Genomic DNA, 22,051 nt, shown 5'->3' with positions numbered 1-22,051 from the left:
ATCGCCGACGTGTTTCGTGGCAGTAATTTCAAAGCGTTCTACATATCTTGCGCGCTTGTCTTCTTCCAACAGTTCAGTGGTATCAACGCTGTACTCTTCTACATGACTGATATCTTCGACGCCTCTGGATCAAGCATTGAGTCTTCTATCGCTACTATCATTATTGGTGCTGTACAGGTACGGCGCATCAAATCACTAATAAGATTATTGTTATCGCTATTTATAACAAAATAATGCATACATACCTATAATGCTATAAAAAGAGTATTGTGATAGATTTAATTGGAAATACTCTTCTTTTTTAGATCATACTCTTAGTAGATTTAGGCCAGCTTCTTATGATTATTGTTCTCCGTATCATTTCCTTCTCCCGTTTAATTATAAATATATACTTTCTCAATTTCTTCTTTGATTTTAAAAGCACCTTGTTTGTCACTCTAATCTTACACGAATTTCAAGTTTCCTCTAGGCCAGTTTCTTTATTATTATTCTCCGTCTCATTTCCTTCTCCCATTTTATTAGAAGTACATACTTTATCAATTTCTACTTTGATTTTAAAAGCATCTTGTTTGTCACTCTAATCTTACACGAATATCAAGAATTTATCAATATAAAGATATTCATTGAAAGTTTTTTATAGGTCCTCGCGTCTTGTATCACACCATTCGTTGTGGACAGACTAGGAAGACGGATTCTGCTTCTTATTTCATGTTGCGGTACTGCTATTGGACTTGTAAGTTAACAATATTTACGAATTATAATTGATTTAACATCGAATGCATATGTAACATCTTTAATGGACCAAATATTGATCCTTGTACCATACACAAAACACTAGTACCTACTTATATGCGTATTATATTATTATTTTAAAAATAAAAATAAATATAACTTCCGTTTTGCGTGCATCTACATGTATACCATATTTCTTTCCTTGACACAGTTTTTATTAAGTTTTTTTCGTATTATCTAAGATCATTTATACGTCTAGATAGATTTTAACAGCTGCGAAAACGTCGAAAAAAAATTGAGTTTAGAGTTAACCTCGAGTTTAAGACGTAGCTTGTCACGCACACTAAAGTATTAAACCTGGCCTGTTTTTATCGGCTGTCTAACAGCAAGAGACTCTATCCATATAATTTATTTAAGAATATAACTAAACCAAAACAACCATTTTCAGGGTCTTCTTGGAATGTTCTTCCTACTGCAAGATCAAAAGAGTCCTATAGTTGACTCCATCAGCTTCATACCAATTCTATCCTTGGTGCTCTTCATCGTAACGTACTGCTGGGGTCTGGGGCCACTCCCATGGGCGGTCATGAGCGAACTATTTCCCATCGAGGTGAAAGCCGCCGCTTCACCCATTGCCACTGCTTTTTGCTGGGTCATGTCCTTCCTAGTGACTCGGTAAGTCATCTCTATTATTGTATCAATAGATTTATTAATGCAAGGCTTGGAATCGGTTTTGATTTCACGATTAATGGATAAACCGGTTTGTATCTTTAATTGAAGTGTAGGTAAACTTTAACGGAGTGTTCTATTAACTCTTTCAATCGGTTAATTCCTCGAAAATCGAAACCGTCGTGTGGTAAAGTGATGATTATCACAGAAATTTAAACTTTTCTCTATCAAATGACTCGGCGATGAAGATATGTTAAAAACCGTTCTCAACCGGTTTGTTCAACGAACCTTTATAATGCACTTAAATAACCAAAAAAGTGGTTAGATGTAGAACACAACCGAATATACCTAATGTTCTCTAAGCACCTACACTTAAACTAGTTTTTTGGTTTCCAACTTTTGATTTTTGGATTAGATTTCCATTTTAACTATCTAGCGCTCCGTGTGTTTACCCGCTGAAGTAGCTAAGATACACTTATTAATAGAGACCGGATTATATGCTACAAAAAATGCCCAAAATATGCATGCAAATATGCAAGTAAAATAACTAAAATATGCACGAAAATCCACAAAAAGGGCCAAAATATGCATATATTTAAACAAGAAAAAATTAAAAGTCATATTTTTAATTTATTTTATTTTTATTTTATAAAGGCTTGTACTGACAATCGTATTTGTGAAAAAAACTTTTACAAGATATACCTACTTAGGTAACAATGAAATTTAAGATTTACCTTTAAAAATATGTACTATTAAGTGCTGTTCTAAATGTTCTGTAGACAAATTGTGTCGCGATCGCTTAATAAATTTTTGTAAGCGGAAAAGGAGTGTTCTACGTCTACTGAGCTTCCTGAGCAGAATTTAAATTTGAGTGCAATGTTTGGGCTTACTATGAAATGCATCGAACGATGAGCGAGATCGAGCGTAAATACGCATCATTATATTTTTTTTCTAAAATATGCAACTACCTCTGAAAAGGTACTAAATATGCAATATGCACTTGCATATAATCCGGTCTCTACTTATTAACTAAGCAAATTAAAAACCAAATTTAGGACTGAACTCTCCAATTATCAGAGCTGGTGAACAATATAAAATGCTTGTTATAAAAACACTCAAATGCAGACAGTAGACATATTCAACGATTCTCTTGGCTCACTAAAAATAAAATACTAACATAATTTTAAGTCAAGCTACAAACTGAAAACCTAGTAACTTAAATAAATTTTCACCGTAACTCTAATTTGTACTTACTTATAAAACACTAACCTTAAATTAAAATTGGTCAATGCTATGCTTAGTAGTGATATCGCTTTTGGGATTAAATATGTAAATTAAATTTGTAACCAAAATTTATGAACGATGCGGGACTCGAACGAAAGCTCGGGTTCCGAGCGCTCTTACCAACTGAGCTCTGACGGTTGCCTCAGGTTGCATAAATTTTGGTTACTAATTTAATTTGCATAAATAATGTCAACTTTATTTTTGTAAATGTATTAATATTATCTATTCTGTTGAAGAGCCTGATAAATAAATAAGTTACTTATCAATATTATCCAGCTATTTCCCTACGATATCGAATGCGGTGGGAATGTTCGTCGGATTCTGGATCTTCGGCGTATGTTGCGTGGTGGCGTTCTTCTTCACACTCTTCATGGTTCCCGAAACCAAGGGGAAGAGCTTCCAGGAGATTCAAGAGATGCTTGGAGGGGGGTAAGTGTGCATTATGGAATAGAACGACTTGTGAAACATAACGAATAGCTTAGATCATTTATGTATCTAGATCAAATTGGTTAAAGTTTCATCGAAGACGGATGAACGGTGTGACAGCGTATATTAGGCATAAAACGCATTTATTTTCTCAACATCAATTCCTTTAGAATTCTTTTTGATGTCACTTCTAACACTTACCACCGCTGCGGAAACAAATGGTGCTCTGAGAGAGAAGAAACGAATAGAAAGATTAGATCGAATTGATTTCATATAAGTGGTGCCCGGGAGGACGATGTCCACTCGGACCGTAGCCGTCGCCGGCGATCAGAGGGCCTACCATCAACTTTTAATAAGCGATGCGATTCCGATGCAGTTCGATTTAGGTACGTAAACTGAATCGGCTAAAATTCGTACCATGAAGTGCCTTTTACTGAATCGCGTTTGGATCCCATAAGAAGAATGAACGAAATAAATTTGTCTGTGGTGAGAAAGAGATGACGCTCTACAGTCGTTGCATAAGTTTATCTCTCTTACTCGAACCTTATGCGTTGCATTTCGAAACCAAAAATGATATGATTTTAAGCTATTTTTTTGCGTAGAAAATACTAAAAACACATTTTAAAATTGCGCTTTATAGCTTCAAATTATAAACCATTAAGCCTTTTTTGTACTTATTAAATAATAGTAAAATTAATAAATATAGTTCTTTGAATTACAAATTAAATGTTTGCTTAGGTGTTTTCGTAAAAATAACGAGTTATGAACGCACCTCCATTGATGGTTGATTTGACAGGACGACAGAGTACATTTTTTTTAATTTGTTCTTGCGAACAGGCTTTAGTCCGGGCCCTTACTGCCTCGTCTTTAGTATTTTCATTTTTGGTATTTATTTTCAGTATTTTGTTTTACAAAAACGTCCGATAAAGTATTCTCACCTCATTTTTCATCAATAAAATTTTCCTTTTCTGTATGTTTTCACTATTTTTAAAAGTTATTAACAACCCAATTCACTTTCCTCTAAGGAAGTAGGAACTTTTTTCGAATCGCTCACTTTGACACATAAGCTATCCAGTTTAGGTTGAAATATTACCTCATGGTACGAATGAATGAACGAACTAAATCAGTTTGCGATTGAGTTGATATCATTTTTGACATTAAATTCTAGAGTCTCATCCCAGATTTTGGCAAGACAACACGTCCTGAGGATGCCTCGTGTAGAGGCGAAACACGTGTCGAATTGTTTTAAAAAACAAATATTGGCGGAATTAAAACTAAAGAAAACTTAAATCACTTTTATAATTATGGATTTCCGCAAAGTAACGCCTAATTCAATAAATTTTATTAAATTGACATCATTGCGATTTAATCATTTGATTTGACGTCTACCTAAATTAGATAGCTCTAATCACGTCGTGGTACGAAATAGCAAAGCAGTTCATTTTAGGTTGTCAATTGAATCGCAATAAGAGTTCATGGTAGGCCTGCAGGGCGGCGAAAGGGCGCCTCATGCCGCTCTGAGTGATTATATTCGCTATTCCATTACAAACAACGACTTAACTTCATTTTATCTCTTTTTCAGGAAACCAAAAATGGGGAAAGCGTAATGATTGCAGTCAGCTTAGTAAAGTTCAAATTGTAGTAAAATTTTATTAATGTTGAATGTATGGGACCAACTATGTTGACGTCACTTTGTTTAAACCTACTCAATGACATTCTACACATATAAAGACATATCATTAGCAGTCTGATAGCGGAACGGTCAAAGTGTGCTTAAAGACAATGTAAGCACACTTTTCTCTAGTCACCAAACAGACACCAGAGTCATGACGCGTCCGAGCTGGTCTCGCCGCCAAATTAGTTGCGTAACCAAATGGACACCAGGTAAGTAACTCCCTACAGAGCTGTATATATTTTGTTGGTAGCGACGACTGGTAGTGCCACCGTGGTGTCCCGGTGATACATAAAACTTAGACGTGTGTTAACTGTCACTGTCTGAATCAAACCTTATCTAAATAAATGTTCTACATTGCTGCTTGTTGACCAAGAATATTTTAAACGACTGGAGTAAATGCGGCAATGTATAGATACAGCAGTTGAAGCTTATTCTGGCATGTTCCATATTTCGGCTTTGTTTTAATACGTCGTGAATTGTCTATATGTATAGAATGTCATTGAAAGTACCGAACGTTGTTATCTGTGTGTAAGTTAAATATTATATAGCTATATCTGACCTACTAAAACCCTGTTCTGCTGTTCCTAATAAACACACAGGACTGCGAATATACGAGAAAAATAAACCAAGAATACCGTTGCAAACGTATCATATTAGATTTATAATATAATGTTTTAAGTTCTTTTATTTCGCAGTTAAAATTCAAAATGGCATATCAGATATGCAATCGTTGGCTCCTAATTATTATTAACTGACTATTAGCAATTCATATCGATTCAAATGTTACATTTTATTATGGATAGATAGGTACTTAAGATAAAATATTACTGTTGATAATTTTATATTATACTGAGTACAAATAGGTAGGTATTATGTTAATATTACTAAAATTGTATAATAGAATACCAACTGACTGTTAGTAATTTTTTAAAGGTTTTGCGCAAACTAACACCCGATTCAAAATATTATTGAATATTAGTTAATTAATTAATATATCATTAAGGGTATGTTCCGATATGCACTGCGACCACTGTACAGTGTGACGTCAATTTAGTATACTGTGAAGCCGTTCCTTTATAGCCAGTTATACTGGTTACTATTTAAAACGGAACGCAATCCAGTAAACTGTCAGCCGCATTTTTTGACGCAGCATTCAAATAAGTGTATTAAAGTTTTCTAGTTCATTAAAAAAAACTGTTTCCACTCGACATTGGCGAAATAATTTGCGCCCGACTGGTGCAGCCACACGCTATATCACAAAATTGAATTGAATTGAAAAAAAAAACTGTTGATGGAGTACTGTCAAATTAAAAAGATTTGGAATTAATCTGTAGGTATTGTTTATAAAACGTTAGACACTCAAGTGGTTTTGACTGATCACGTGATCAAAGTACTGCGAGTACCTTATCCCGAAAACGCCAGTGCTCACACATGATATATTTCCCTAGGGTACTGCGGCAGTATACTGGCAGTCCATAACGAAACGAATTTTTGTACAGTTATACCACTGTGCAGTGCTCGCAGTGCATATCGGAACATACCCTTAGTGTTACAAAGGGGTGTTTTATATTCAAAGCCTGTATATGTATATAATTGAATTACCTAACCAGTTTTAATAAGAATATATTAATATATTTGTATTAGAATATTTGAACAGTAGGTGTTTAAGCACTAAAATATATTTAGATATTATAAATCTATTGAAATCAATATGGCAATTACTTTAATGTACAATATGTACAATAATATAATAACACTTTACCGGCTGCAAATTCCTATAAGATATTTTTTATTAAGAAATATTTTAATGCTTGAAATTTGTTTCGTTTTTACAATCATAATCAGTTATACTTTCAAAACGTAATTCGTCTGTTTATTTCTACTAAGTAAACAAGTCCCAACATTTTTTAAAAATATATTAAATTTGCTAGAATCTAAATGTATAATTATCTTAAGCACATTAAACTGTAACATTATATCGAATAGTTTATAGTAAAGCGTTGACTTTTGAATACTAACACTTAATCACAAAGAACTCTGTGATACTTTTCTGATATAAAACTATACCCTGGTGACGAAAGAGAATCAAGAAAAGAAAGAAAGAAACAAGAATATAGTGTTATTGAGTACTCACACATTTTACTCAAGTTTTCAGCTATTTAGAGACCTAGTTTTAGATTTTTATAAATATTTTATTTACTATATACTTTGAATACGTCACTATATCACAAAGTTTAGGTCAATTCCCGAGATTGAATCAGCTTCGTGACCAGAATATAGTATATTATATATGTACCTACTAAGTTTAGGAATAAATATGTTAGACATATATTTAGCGCACAGAAAAGCCCGTTGATAAAAAACAACTTCTAAAGTTAAATAGTTAAATTTAATGACGAATTTACGCAATACCAAAGTGCTAGTTGTATTGCTAGTTCAAAACTAGTATAATTATTTATATATATTGTATTTTGTTAATTAAAATTAGATTTGATAAGTGCCAGTACAAGTGCCTATATTATTGTGAGACATTTTTAAGAATAAATTATTTTATTTATTTGTACTTTTCAATTTTTCCTGAAATAAATGTGATTGGAATAGGAGGACAAGCAACCACGCGGATTACGTGATAGGAAAGTTATTATCGCCGGCCACATTCTCCTGAGAGGAATCACAGGAGCGTTGCCGGCGTTGCGCCTTGTAATACCGCGTGACGAAACTCATTCCAGAATTAATAATCATAAAATAAATTATATGAAGCTAGCTACATACCAATGTAATGCTTAAATTAAATTAATCTTAGATCATTTATACGTCAAGATAGACTATGACAGCTGTGAAAACGTCGAAAAAAATTGAGTTTAGAAGTAACCTCTATTTTGAGCAACAATTCACGCACACTATGATGTAGCTTGTCAGGCACACTAAACAAATATTCCTCGCCTGTTTTTATTGGTTGTTTAGACAACTGTTAGCAGTAAGAGACTCTATCTAGACGTATTAATTATTTAAGAATTTAATATAAAACGAATTCATATAATGAGGAAGCTCATGGTCGCTTAGAGAGCAAGCTAAAAGCAAACTAATCGACATAGCCCAATTAATAATTGCGAAACTGAAGTGATAGTGGGCAGGGCATATAGCTCGACGGACAGTTGGCCGTTGGGGTAGTAAAGATCTCAGATAGCGACCACGTACTGCAAGACGCAGTGTTGGTAGGCCCTTAACAAGTTGAACTGATTTTCTGGTTCTCTTTTGAATGAAGCCAATATTTGCTATTCCCTACCCCAGTACACCTCGCCTAGTAGTGGGCAAATCAATATGATTAGGGCCTCTTTTTATATGGAAAAGGAGAAGATTGTAAGTGTTCACCGCCGAACACACTCGTGCTACAGCAGAGGTATTTCTATTTCATACTATTATATTTTTACTAATTTTATACAAATTAAATTTGTAACCAAAATTTATGAACGATTCGGGACTCGAACCCGCGTCCTCTCGGGTTCCGTCCGAGCGCTCTTACCAACTTGTCAACCGTTCGAGTGTCGCATGGTTGGTGAATCTTGGTATGTCTTGTTCAACTCTCAGGTTGTGGCTCCATCTACCTACCGAGATGACGCGGGTTCGAGCCCCGCATCGTTCATAAATTATTTTTTTTTATGGAAAAGTAGGACAAACGAACGTACTTCTCGCGGACCTCTTGCAACACCAGAGGAATCTCAAAAGCATTGCCGGCCTTTAAGGAAGGTGTACATATCGTCCCGGAAACACCGCACAAGGAAGCATTCCAAAGCTTTACAGTACGTGGAAGAAAGCTCCTTGAAAACCCGCACTGTGGAGGACCGCCACACATCTAGATGGTGGGGATGATATCCTAATTTATGACGTGTGGTGCGAAAGTGGAATTCGGCGGCAGGAATTAGGTGAAACAGCTCTTCGGAACACTCTGAAAATGAATCCCAGAAGTAGAGGATCTCACTTTGAAACAACAAAGTATATAGTTTTGTTGTATGTTGAAGAAAATACCTTGAAAACCGGACTGTGGAGGAACGCCACGCAAATGGAGGGGATGACATCTTAGTTTATGACGTGTAGTTGGATAGTGGGATATTACGGTTGGGAACGGGTGAACAGCTTTTAATTAAGAATACTCTCCGTGATAAATGCGGTAGAAGACACACAACAGAACGACACCTGTTTGTAATAAAACCATTATTCACCAGTGGGATGTAATGCTCCTTTGAACAGGATGCCAGCTAGATTATGGGTACCACAACGGCGCCTATTTATGCCGTGAAGCAGTAATGTGTAAACATTACTGTGTTTCGGTCTGAAGGGCGCCGCAGCTTGTGAAATTACTGAGCAAATGAGACTCAATAAGGTGACAAGCGCAGTTGTAGTGCCGCTTAGAATTTTTGGGTTTTTAAATAATCCTGAGCGGCACAGCATTGTAATGGGCAGTGCGTATCAATTACCAGTAGCTGAACGCCCTGCTCGTCTTTTCCCTTATTTTCCTAAATAAAAAATTCAATATAATATCATAAATAAACACGAAACAGTATTTACCCAACCCTAGAGTAGTTAATCAAATCCAAATGTTATTTCTGTATGTAAAAGTAAATATAAAAATCAAAGCCACATTTAAATAAATACAAATATATTTAATATCAGACATGTTTTATAGACAATATAATATCTACATCTATTATCACTATATTGCTTTACAGAGTACACTGAGATAACAACTATAGGTGCCATAAATATTCCTTCGCAAATAGAAATACTGTTAAGAACTAAGCCTTTAAGGTTTAACAGTGACAGGTAAGTTGTGGCCGTAAAATCTTCAGCGGTGTGATTGAACACATTTAGATAGGTTGACAGAGACGCTGTGAAATTTTGTGATTTATATTACCGACTTAGATTAAGGATTGGTCTCCGCTGCGCTCCAACTAGATACAGGCAAACGCAGGCGTAGTCGCAAAGTGCGGCAACGAATACTACGCCCAAGTAGACGTAATCGAGCCAGTCTCGGACAACGTGTGACGTTGACGTTCCAAATGTTCTGTTAAACTTTGCTAATAGTTGAAACTAAAATGCCGGGTTCCGTAGTAACACTTTGTAAAAATAATAATACTACAAGAAATAAGAAAGACACTGGGATCAGATACGTATCATCAGTATTTTGTATTTTATTAATTTCAATGTAAAATAACACGAAGCGTATGTAACAAAATTTGAAAGATACTTCGCACACAAGCATCTAATAGTTGCCGTAATAAAAAAGCTATTGTCCTCAGGTAGTGCGGTATCTAGTTGGAGCGCAGCGGAAACCCAACCTTAATCTACGGTCAAATGTTAATTTATTTTGTTTATTCATCATCTTGCAAATATTATTCTTATATATATTATAGTCGATCATGCTAAATTTGATAGCATAAATATTTTTCGCATTTCGACGTTACCTGTACGCTTATTTTACGTGGAAAAGGAAAAGGGTTCAAGCCATTATTTCATTAAAAAAAAAATATGTTCTCTTCAATGTTGGTAAAAATTTATAAAAACACTTATTTCACATATTCTTTACCTATTTAATATGACATAATAATAAAATATTTTTTAGCCGATATGTAAGTTAAGTTTCCAATACATACACGATATATATATTTTTTTTTATAAATTCACGTCGAATCTTCGCGAAAGTCATGAGATTGTCATAAATTAGGTTCTAAGGCACAATGAGATTATAGTTATTTATGCAACTGTTGTGTAATAAGGGGTAATAAAACACGAATGTGTGTTTATAATAGTATCACATGAGTATTATAATACCTAATTATCAACAGTTGCATACAAGACCTTATCTATACCCATAATATGAATCCTTTATAAAAGATTCTGAAACAGTTAGCTTACTGCTAACATTAAAAAAGCCTGTCCTAGTAACCATTACATCACCCAAACGAGTGTTGTAATGTTGTACTGAATTTCATTACAACACTCGTTTGGATGATGTAATGGTTATTAGAACATTGGGTGTTTTAATTTTGGCAATTAGCTTACTGTTTTAGAATCTTTAATAGAGGATTAAAGCATGGGTGTAGATAAAGGTTTTTATTAAAGGCATATCGAAGACGTTATCCTTAATGAACAGTTATGTAAACGGTAAGAACACACTTTATCATAGATTATATTATTATTACCTTAGATAATACGTCTCGATAGTCTTTTGCTGTAAGACAACCGATGGAAACAGGCCAGGAATATTAGTTGTGTATGCGTGACAAGTTACATCTTACACTCGCGATTTGTATCACACTTTGTGTTAGTGTGCGTACATTGCTCAAAATAGAGGTTAGTTCTATGGTATAATTTTTATTAAATTTTCACAGCTGTCATGGTCTATCTAGACGTATATATGATTTAAGATTATATTATACGTAAGTCGACAATTTAAAACAAATGTATGCAAACAGACAAGAACGAACATGTCAAAGGATACGTCACTGCAATACATCGGGGGTGACTTCAATGTTTACGTTAGATGTAGATGCCTACGTGAAAACAAAATAATATTAGTCACAATACAAGTTATAGAACAGTAGCGGCCTCCTTCAAATTTATACCTACGTCTGAGCGGAGTGCTACAAAAATATTGATGACGTCACGGCGCCGCACTCAATAGTTTTGTCTTTCCAAGATTGCTTAGCGGTCGAGTAAATTGTGTGTATGTGCGCGTGCGTCGATTCGCGCGCTCTAGTATGTAAATAAAGTTCTGTTCTGTTACTGCATCGTGCTTTTGTTGACATAAAATGGCACAGTTTACATCAATACAAAACGATTAAAAAAAACTCTTATATTTAACCGACAAAAAAGAGATTGATTTCGTCATCGTCCATATAAATTCATTAAACAGACAGAAATAACATCATTGAAGAATAAGGACGAGGGCATTTCACAGACAACCCACAGCTGATGTAAAATTAAAAAAATTGCTTGGCCGTGAATGAGATTTATTTATGAAAATAAGGGACGAGACGAGCAAGATGTTCAGGTGGTGGTAATCGTTACGCCCTCCCCATTACAATGCAGTGCCGCTCAGGTTTCTTGAAAAACCCAAAAATTCAGAGAGGCACTACAATTATTGCGCTCGTAACCTTGAGACATAAGATGTTAAGTCTCATTTGCCCAGTAATGTCACTAGCTACGGCGCCCTTCAAACCGAAACACAGTAATGCTTACACATTACTGCTTCACGGCAGAAATAGGCGCCGTTGTGGTAACCATAATCTAGCCGGCTTCCTGTGCAAAGAAGCCTCTCACTGGTGATGAATTTCACATTCTTAACTAACCTCATCCATAGCCTGCAGCACGTCACAGATACTGGCCGCGTATGATCTTATATCCTCGCTCTTCTTAATCTTCAAACTAATTAAATACAACCTCTTATACGAATCCGCCATTTTCTCGTAGTCTTTGGTATTCGAACACCTGCAGTACTGCACTATGCTCTTCAGCATCAGGTGGAGTTTGGTCTCGTACAGTTTCAGCAGGCTGAGTTCGTCAGTAACGCTGTGATCGTCTTCAGGTTTCGCCTGTTCTTTCTCATCTGGCTCTTTGTCTCTGAGCACCTTCATGATGGAGTGGCATTGACGGAGTAACTCTACTGCGTTTTGGAGCGACTTCAGTTTGATGTTTGATGAGACTGGAACTGAAATATAAAAAGATATTTACATGTATCTTCACATTGTCTGCATAGTAGTGGGCAGGATGTATCACTTGACATCACGTGAATGTTTTGGTTTTCTCGACACTTTTTCTCTTAAAAAGCGGTATGTCATTAATAATGGAGTTCCGAAAAAAAACACAAGGTGACATGAAATCAACTTACAAAATATAATTGCGTCTCACTATCCAAACGATCTACTTAGGTCTTAAATTTTTTATGGAAACAATTTATGTAGTAATATTAAAATAGCTAAGATTATAATTATAGCGAAATTGTCGGCAATTTTCCCCTTTTCGGCAAAGACCACACACATCAAACATCCCACATCTAACTCCGCTCTGTTCAATCTCTTGCCAAATAGATTCGAAGCAAACATGTCAAAAACAATATGTTATGTTTTTAAAGTGATAACCTTCACTTCTAGGATTAATACACAAATAAAATTTGAAAACAGTGAGGGTTATCACTTTAAAAACATAACAAATTGTTTAGATTTACAAGAGCGACATATCAAGTCAATTTCCTAATATGCAAATATTGGGGTTGAGCAGGTTATCAACTGTAAAGAAGATCCTGTAGATGAAGCCACAACCTGAGAGTTGAACAAAGCATACAAGATTTTGTGACGTACGACATACGTCACTCGAACGGTTAGCTCAGTTGGTTAGAGCACTGGCACGGAACGCCAGAGGACGTTGGTTCGGGTACCGCATCGGTCATAAAATTTTGTTTATTTGTGTAAAGACCTCCTCCTCCCACATCTAACTCCATACTATTCGATCTCTTGCCAATCCTTAGCCCTATACTTGTAACAAAACGAGAATAGATTCGAAGCAAACATATGTCAAAAAGTTAAATTTCGTATTCTTGTAACATTCCGACGGTTCGATTCCGATTGTGATGAAGTTACGTTCCGATTTAGAGAAATCGTATGATGCGTATTCTTGTAACAAGATCTAACGGCAATTGTTGGAAGATGCGTATGCTACTATTTTTTACGTTTGATTGAGTTGACAACCTAAAACATCATCTAATATATAATTTTTTTTTTTTTTTTTTTTTTATTAGATTTGGTAGAACAATATTGGTAGCTTGTCGTCGACGCGCGGCTCCGATTCCTTCTACGGCAAAATGACAGGAGAATACGAATCTAGTGCAAAACGTGCATAAAATCGGAACATAACGTTTAAAACGTATTTTAAGTTTAATTTTATTTGGTAGTGGTTCCCGCATAGCTCGTCTTCCCACCTTTTATTTTATTTTTTATGAAAATTAGGGACGAGACGAGTAGGACGTTTAGCTGATGGTAATTGATACATCCTGCCCATCACAATGCAGTGCCGCTCAGGATAATTAAAAACCCAAAGTTTCTGAGCAACACTACAATCGCGCTCCTCAACGTCAAAGTCCCATTTGCCCAGTAATTCCACTAGCTACGGCGCCTTTCAGGCCGAAACACAGTAATGTTTACACATAACTGCTTCACAGCAGCAATAGGCGCCGTTGTAGTACCCATAATCTAGCCGGCATCCTGTGCAAGGGAGCCTCCCACTGGTAAACCTTTCTTGCTCTTTTCAGATTACCTTATTCTATACAAATTTAATTTATAACAATTAAAAATAATAACAAACTTTAGAGTTAAAAACATAAAAAACACTTTAAAAACATAACAAATTGTTTAGATTTACAAGAGAGACATCTTAAGTCAATTTCCTAATATGAAAATATTGGGTTTGAGCAGATTATCAACCACAAAGTAGATCCTGTAGATGAAGCCACAACCTGAGAGTTGCACAAAGTATACAAAATTTTATGACGATACGTCACTCAAACGGTTAGCTCAGTTGGCAGAGCACTGGCACGGAACGACAGAGGCCGTGGGTTCGAGTCTCGCATCGTTCATAAAATTTTGTTAGCGAATTTTATAAATCCTAGAAGTGAGGGTTATCACTTTAAAAACATAACGAATGAATTAATTATATTAAATAAGGATTTTAACAAGCAGTACCTAATCATAAATTCTCTCACATCACAAATAAGCATTTAAAAACAAGAGATCAAACAGTGATTACTTTACAGACAAAGGTTAATTCCATTGTCAACGAGACTGTATGCCGAAACAAATAAAGTGTTAAACTTCTATGTAAGTATTTAATATTTGACGCATTGCCAACTCACAAGTTTAGACGTGGAGTGTTTTATGATATGTCAACAGTAATTTTATATTGTATTAAGGTTGTTAAGATTAAAATATAAAAATGCGTGTTGTCAAAGAATTTTTATATTTGAGATTATAGATATAAAGTTGGCTCGTTTGTTAACTTTGGTATTTCTGTCAATATAATGTTTTTTTTTTATTTTTTTAGGTATTTTACAAAATTATATCTAGGTGGCCCAATAGTCTAAGAGCCCGTGGACCCCAGACCTACGTTATTTTATAAAGCTGAAAGTTTGTAATGCACGCATGCTCCCACCACAGGTAAGAACGATGGACCATTATGGAGATTGGGTTACAGTGGCTTTGGCAGATAAACTGTACTTAAGGTGTGTAAAATACCGATCTAAATACATCAAATAATAAAGTGCGATTTTTCGGTATTACCTTCAGAATATTAATAAAAATCACGTTATTAGCATAACAACTTAAAACCAATTTGAATACAGAACTCTCTAGTACTCTCAACGACTTGGTTAATATGGTGGGAGGCTCCTTTGCACAGGATGCCGGCTAGGTTATGGTTGTGTTTCTGCCGTGTAGCAGTAATGTGTAAGCATTATTGTGCTTCGGTCTGAAGGGCGCCATATTTAGTGAAATTGCTAGACAAATGAGACTCAACATCTTATGTCTGGAAGTGACGAGCGCAATTGTAATGCCACTCAGAATTTTTGGGTTTTTCAAGAACCTTGAGCGGCACTGCATTGTTATTGGGCAGGGTATCAATTACCATCAGCTGAACGTCCTGCTCGTCTCGTCCCTTGTCATAATAAACACCCACCCATCTCGAGCGCGGCGACATGCTCCAGCCTGGCCGTCAGGAACAGGGCTACTTCCTCCAGGGTCGCTAGCATCATCGTGGATCGCTCGTAGTTGGTGCACGCCAGGGTCATCAGGGCACGCCGCTTGGCACCGTCGTTATCAGGTGACAACGACCTGAACAACAATATCATGTTAACAATATTACTTTTCATAAGCATTTGAATGTTATTTTAGTTGTTAGTTATGTTTTATTAATCAGTAACTATATTTTATTTATGGAAGAAGACAAAAGAGGGTACGTCACCTGGTGTTAAGGGATCACCGCTGCCCACATTCTATTGCAACACCAGAGGAATCGCAGGAGCGTTGCCGGCCTTTAAGGAAGGTGTACGCGCATTTTTTGAAGATACCCATGTCGTATCATCCCGGAAACACCGCACAAGGAAGTTCATTCTTTGTAGTACGTGGAAGAAAGCTCCTTAAAAATCGCACTGTGGAGGACCGCCACACATCCAGATGGTGGGGATGATATCCTAATTAGTGGCGTGTCATGCGAAGGTGGGATTCGGCGGCAGGAATCAGATGAAGCAGTACTAGTAATTCTTACAATATTCATGGTAGTATTTGATAGTCTCGTGACGGTGAGTGAGTATTATATAATATATACTTTCCCCCTTATTCATAATGGTCCGCCAACTTTAAACAGCCGCTTAGGAGTGTTTTGTCTCATTCTGACTTAGGTCAATAGAAGAAGACAGAGTGAGAATTAGCAATGCTTTAAGTTAGCAGACTATTGTGAATAAGGGGGTATATATATATTTATATATACTAGCGGACCCGACAGACGTTATCCTGTACACACGTGTTAAATTTGAAAAATCGGTCCAGACGTTAGGAGGAGATCACTAACACACGTAGGAGAATTATATGTCGACTGTATTGAGAATATAACCAATTACAAATTCACTGGAAAAGTCTAAAAAATCATCAAAATCGTTCCAGCCATTTGGGAGGTACTTCGATTGTGAATCTAAACCATCCTCGAATCTACTTGAACACACACAGAAAATTTAATTCAAAACGGTCCAGCCGTTTAGGAGTTCACTGTGGACACACGTACAGAAGAAATATATATATATTTTCAGCTGTACAACGCTTTTTTTAAAATTAAATAGAAATACCAAGGTATTCAAAAGAAGCTGTAGAGCGTAAGAAAATTATCTAAGCATTTTATTAATATCTAATATATAAAATTCGCATGTCGCGGTGTTTGTAGTTAAACTCCTTCGAAACGACTTGACCGATTCTCATGAAATTTTGACTGCATATTGGGTAGGTCTGAGAATCGGACAACATCTAATTTTCCCCCTTGAACGTTATGGGTGGTCCACGCCAAATTTGTTTGACATATTTTTTTAAATTTGTTTGATTATGAGTCATACAACTTCAATTTTTCACCCATCTACGATCAACAGTTACTTTTGCATCGCGATTTTAATATCGGCAATACAACGTTTGCTGCGTCAGCTAGTCATTATTATATAATCACATAAGATTTTAACAATTCTAATTCTAAGAAGTCGAAACAACTGAACTTGATAAGAATTTTAATACAATACGGCGACTAAGAAATGTTAATATAAATTGTACTAAGCAATTCTCTATATCACCTTACGATGTACTTCTAATACGAACCTGTACTGCGCATGATACAGCGACCCTAGCCGAGTGTGGATCATGGCTGCACGGAACTGGTACAGATATTGCCTCGGCCCCGGGCTCAGCTGACAGTACTTGAGCGCATGCTTGAAAGACTCCATTATTTCTGCTGGATCCTGGAATGGAAATACATTACCATCTCTGTGCATGTGCACTTCTAAAATGTATATAGTACACATCCTCCGAAAGAATTGCCCTCATACCAGTGGGGGGTTCCTTTGCACAGGATGCCGGCTAGATTATGGGTGCCACAACGGCGCCTATTTCTGCCGTGAAGCAGTAATGTATAAGCATTGCTGTGTTTCTCTCTGAAGGGCGCCGTAGCTAGTGAAATTACTGGGCAAATGAGTCTTAACATCTTATGTCTCAAGGTGACGAGAGCAATTGTAGTGCCGCTGAGAAATTTTGGGCTTTTCAAGAATCCTGAGTGGCACTGCATTGTAATGGGAAGGACGTATCAATTACCATCAGCTGAAAGTCCTGCTCGTCTCGCCCCTTCTTATCATAAAAAATAAAAAAAATATACTACAAATATGCGGGCGGAAGATTTGTAAGAAAATTAATTTCTAACGAGGCATTCATTTGTATTTTTTATTTGGCGTTGACTCTGGCCAATACCAACTGTGAATCAATCTTAAATCTTTTATTAAAATACTGTCAAAAAGCATCAAATGGTGTGCGTTTTGTGTTCAATTAATAATATTGGTATTTATAATTTATTTGCTAAATTATTAAACTTGATTTATTTTATACGTAGGTGTAGTGCGATGCGCTGCTTGGGTGTATTGAGGCCCTCAACTACGTCTCATGCCTACAAATTTCACGAGCCTCGTAGGAATTGGTAACTATCCTTTTGTGAACAATGTATTTACCCGACTGCGCCAGAAGGAGGGTTATGTTATTTAAATGTGATACTGGGTATATCAATCTATAAAAAAAATAAAATGGCGCATTTATTGCGCCAAATTCAAATGTATAGCAAGCTCTGCAGCCTGAACGACTCGAAAGTGACACCGGTTATAAATTTTGATTCAGAACACAACATAAGGTAACAGTTAAAGTGGCAAAAACTCAAAATTCATTCAATAATTAAACGTAAAAATAAATTTAAAAAAACGGTTATTTAAAAAACGGGTTTGACGACTGTCTTGTTTAAGAGCTTTTTCATTTCCAAATTACACAGAAAAGTAGCCGAGTTTTTTAAGTTTTTAAATAACCGTTTTTTCTGCTAGATGTTGTTTATTTCATAAAAAGTCAAAACATACATTTTCTTTTTTTATGCATCACAACAACACTGCTTGAGAAACACTTGACGCTCTTATAGAAGAGAAACATTTCAGCTTTAATGCAAAAAATATGATTTAAGACAATTATCAGATATTTCAAAATAATATACTTTTTATTATCTTTTTTCAACATCTTAACACTCTAAGATAATAACATAAATATTCTATTCAATTAAGATACTATTTAAAAGTTCTTCTGAAAACTTTTAAAAACAGATGCTACATGGGCGGACTGATGTACTTTAGTGTCAAGTGTCAAACTGTCAAGAGCTTCTCGCCGCCTTCCCAGTTCCGCCGTGACCACGATACATACAATTGAATTGAAATATCGGCTTCAAGGAAATAAAATATATATCGGGAGTACCAGTCATAATAATACTAATAATATTGACACACTTTTACACAAATTATCTTGCCTCAAACTAGGCATAGCCTGTACTATGGGTACAAGACAATGACATATTTAATACAATATACTTACTTAAACATACATAAATACATATAAACATCCATGACTCGGAAACAAACATCTATATTCATCATATAAATACCTACCGGGATCTCTAGCTTAGTAGTCAGAGTGACTAACCATTCAGCTATATGGGTCGTCAAAAGAGAGTCTCGAGTCCAATGTCTTGAACTGGAAAGTCATTGGTAGCAATATCCCTTTATTATTACCTTGGAGTGTTCGTACAGCAGGGTGGCCTTGGTATACAGGTGACAGGAGAGCTCCCAGCACACCAGGTCCCACACAGAGGCCGCGCCGCAACACTCGCGCGAGCCCAGCACTCGGAGAGACTTCAAGTACAGCTCCTCTGCATCACGGTACAAGCTCGACTTGGGGGCCCTAACACAACGGAGACGTTTCTACAGTATTTTATAGTAAAGAGAAATACACATAATAGGCCCTTACACGCTTTTTAATGAATTATTTATTTCAGGCTACAAGGCTAATGACATAAATACCTTATAGTCTAACATACCAGTGGGAGGCCCCCTTGCACGGGATGCCAGCTAGATCATGGGTACCACAACGGCGCCTATTTCTGCCGTGAAGCAGTTATGTGTAAACATTACAGTGTTTCGGTCTGAAGGGCGCCGTAGCTAGTGAAATTACTGGGCAAATGAGACGCAACATCTTATGTTTTAAGGCGACGAGCGCAATTGTAGTGCGTAGTCAGAATTTTTTGGTTTTTCAAGAATCCTGAGCGGCACTGCATTGTAATGTGCAGGGCGTATCAATTACCATCGTCTCGTCCCTTATTTTCACAAAAAAAAATAGGTAATCAGGTAATGCAGGGCAAAATACACATTCTAAAACTTACAGCGAGCCGTCCGGGTCACAGTGGGCCTTGAACCTCATATACCGCGCCTTGTTGCAGTAAAGCAGCACTAAATTGGGCAGGTCGTTGACCCTCTCGAAGATCTCCGTCGCTTCGTCGAGCAGCTCCGAAGACTTCTTCGACATGGCCGTGAACTGCGCCAGGTATTGCTGCGCCATTGGACTCCCCTCGTCTTCCTCGGCGAAGAACTTCGAGTATACACCTGAAATATGACTATTCAAATCAAATCAAAATCACTTTATTCTTGTAGGTCACGGAAATGACACTTATAAATGTCAAAAGTTTACTTCTCTTATTAAATTTACCATCACTTCGTAAAGGGTTGAGCTTTAATGAGAGCTCTTTTAAATCTACATTTACACCTTCATCGTTTTACAAATCATTTCAATTACAATAGGTATATGTAAAGTGATGCAACAAAAATACTTAAATGTCAAGAATCTCAAACGTGGCTTACATGAGTTGAACAAAAAAGTAAAAGTAAATTAATACAAAACAAAAGTAATTGAGTAAAGTAGCTGCATTATTCACACACATCGTAAATAAATAAAGGTATTTTGAGAGCATTCCATTAGCGAATATAAAAATAAATAAAAACTAATTTTATGAAAATGAAGCAGTGTTTCTAGTAACAGGATCATCCTGCCACCACAAGTAGCACCCGATAACGAGCACGCCGCATGGAACAGCCATCGCCACCATATTTTAAGGAAGGGAACGACTCGTGCCAAGGCGCCGCCACAAGCAGAGACTTTTAAACGAGCATGACGAAGCCTGTCACGAGAACTCAATCAAATAACAAAAAAGAATGTTAATCTACATATTATTATGAAATACTCACTAAATACCTCTAGTTACATTTTGACCATTCTGCTTTAATTTGTAATTATTAATATTATACATAATTTTTAATATTATATTCACAGTAATTATTCTTCATTTAAATATGTTATCATTATTATAACACAGTTTACTTCTAATACCTATACTAAGGCCAACGAGAGGAGATAAAGAATATAAATAAACTGACCGTTACTATGTTACATTGCGATAGCGAGTGACTATTATCTCTGTCCCTATCACCCGTACGTGGCTATGGTCGACGACAGCTGTCGTTGCGTAGTTGTCAAAATTTGGTCCGCCATTTTGTGAACAAGTCCTGTTTGAATTGCGTTTGAAATGATAAAATTTTTTTCGTTTCCATATTTACTTAGTTTTTGTTATTATTAATCCGTTACTGTTAGTTTTGACTATTGCTGTTGTTGATTTTAATTATGGAATCACAGCCTGGCAGCTCTAGACTACCTTTGAAATACATAAATTTTTTTCAACAATCAAAGATATCGATGAAAATGTTTTGAACCCCTTGAACTTTGTTTACGTTCTTTATCTCCTCTCGTTGGCCGTCCTATACATACTCTGTGCATCGCTCATGTACTTGACAGCCAGCTCGTTGCACACGGACGCCAGACGCCGCTGTAGCTCAGCCCGCCTGCTCGCTCCGTCCCGCCGCGCCTCGCTCGCTCGCCGGTAGTAGTGGCACGACGACACCATCGCCTCCGTCTCGCTCGTGGGCAGCGATATATCTGTCATTATATATTTCATTAGGGCTATATTTCACCGGGGCAGACACGAGGCTAGGGTCCCAGACCAAAGATGGACTTTAAAAGCGACAAGATGGAGTGGTCACTCAGGTAACAGATACCGAGGTAGACGTTACAGTGGCAGGTAAAAACTGGGTGTAGAGAGTTATGGAAGAAGATGGAGGAGGCATTTATTCGGATAGGATCAAGATTATAATTTAAGTAATAACATTAGTTTAAGGTATATTTTAAGTTACTAACACATTTAAATAATTATGTTATCTATACTCTTGAATAAATATGGGTATATATACGGGACACCACGGTGGCGCAAGCAGTCGCACCAACTTGGTGTCCGTAAGCTACCAAACTAGACACCAGATTCGCCACACCACACTGAGGCGGTATCAAAATGAACCTCCAAGAGATAGCACTACTGCTGTATGTAAGAATGAAAAGAAAGTTTAAGAGAAAAAAGAAACAGTGGTGGGTTTATCCTTATTTTGCCTTAGCATTTTATTTTTATATCTCTATCGGAATAATCTGATCAGGAATTATCCGAAAATCTAAATTGATGGTCTACTTTGAATTTCGATAATAATCTTTTCTATATCGAAATTATTCATTTTTA

General features: G+C 36.4%; 2 protein-coding genes and 1 long non-coding RNA gene across 3 annotated transcripts in view; 2 read left to right on the top strand and 1 right to left on the bottom strand.

The window, feature by feature from the left end:
• The window catches only part of LOC126972389 (facilitated trehalose transporter Tret1), a 59,436-nt gene extending 52,093 nt beyond the window's left edge, over positions 1–7,343 (top strand). Inside the window, exons 7-11 of the mRNA XM_050819100.1 lie at positions 1–177; positions 641–733; positions 1,181–1,407; positions 2,962–3,114; positions 4,694–7,343. Of these exons, the coding sequence (XP_050675057.1) occupies positions 1–177; positions 641–733; positions 1,181–1,407; positions 2,962–3,114; positions 4,694–4,718 (675 nt within the window). The 3' untranslated portion in view covers positions 4,719–7,343. The remainder of the gene's footprint in view (positions 178–640; positions 734–1,180; positions 1,408–2,961; positions 3,115–4,693) is intronic.
• Positions 7,344–9,426: 2,083 nt separating this feature from the next.
• Positions 9,427–22,051, bottom strand: part of LOC126972379 (erythroid differentiation-related factor 1) — a 35,090-nt gene continuing 22,465 nt past the window's right edge. The window contains exons 5-10 of the mRNA XM_050819074.1: positions 21,256–21,423; positions 19,820–20,039; positions 19,173–19,341; positions 17,185–17,324; positions 15,509–15,663; positions 9,427–12,494 (exon numbers count right to left, since the gene is read on the bottom strand). Coding sequence (XP_050675031.1) covers positions 12,127–12,494; positions 15,509–15,663; positions 17,185–17,324; positions 19,173–19,341; positions 19,820–20,039; positions 21,256–21,423 — 1,220 coding nt within the window. The 3' untranslated portion in view covers positions 9,427–12,126. The remainder of the gene's footprint in view (positions 12,495–15,508; positions 15,664–17,184; positions 17,325–19,172; positions 19,342–19,819; positions 20,040–21,255; positions 21,424–22,051) is intronic.
• LOC126972406 (uncharacterized) lies at positions 14,878–19,347 on the top strand. The gene is made up of 3 exons (XR_007731135.1): positions 14,878–14,991; positions 17,966–18,049; positions 19,212–19,347. It is a non-coding gene; the product is annotated as an uncharacterized LOC126972406 (long non-coding RNA).

Source organism: Leptidea sinapis, chromosome 26 (genome assembly GCF_905404315.1).
Source record: "Leptidea sinapis chromosome 26, ilLepSina1.1, whole genome shotgun sequence".
Lineage (NCBI taxonomy): Eukaryota > Metazoa > Arthropoda > Insecta > Lepidoptera > Pieridae > Leptidea > Leptidea sinapis.
Note: the sequence above shows the minus strand (reverse complement) of the source record. Positions and strands in the feature narration are given on the sequence as shown.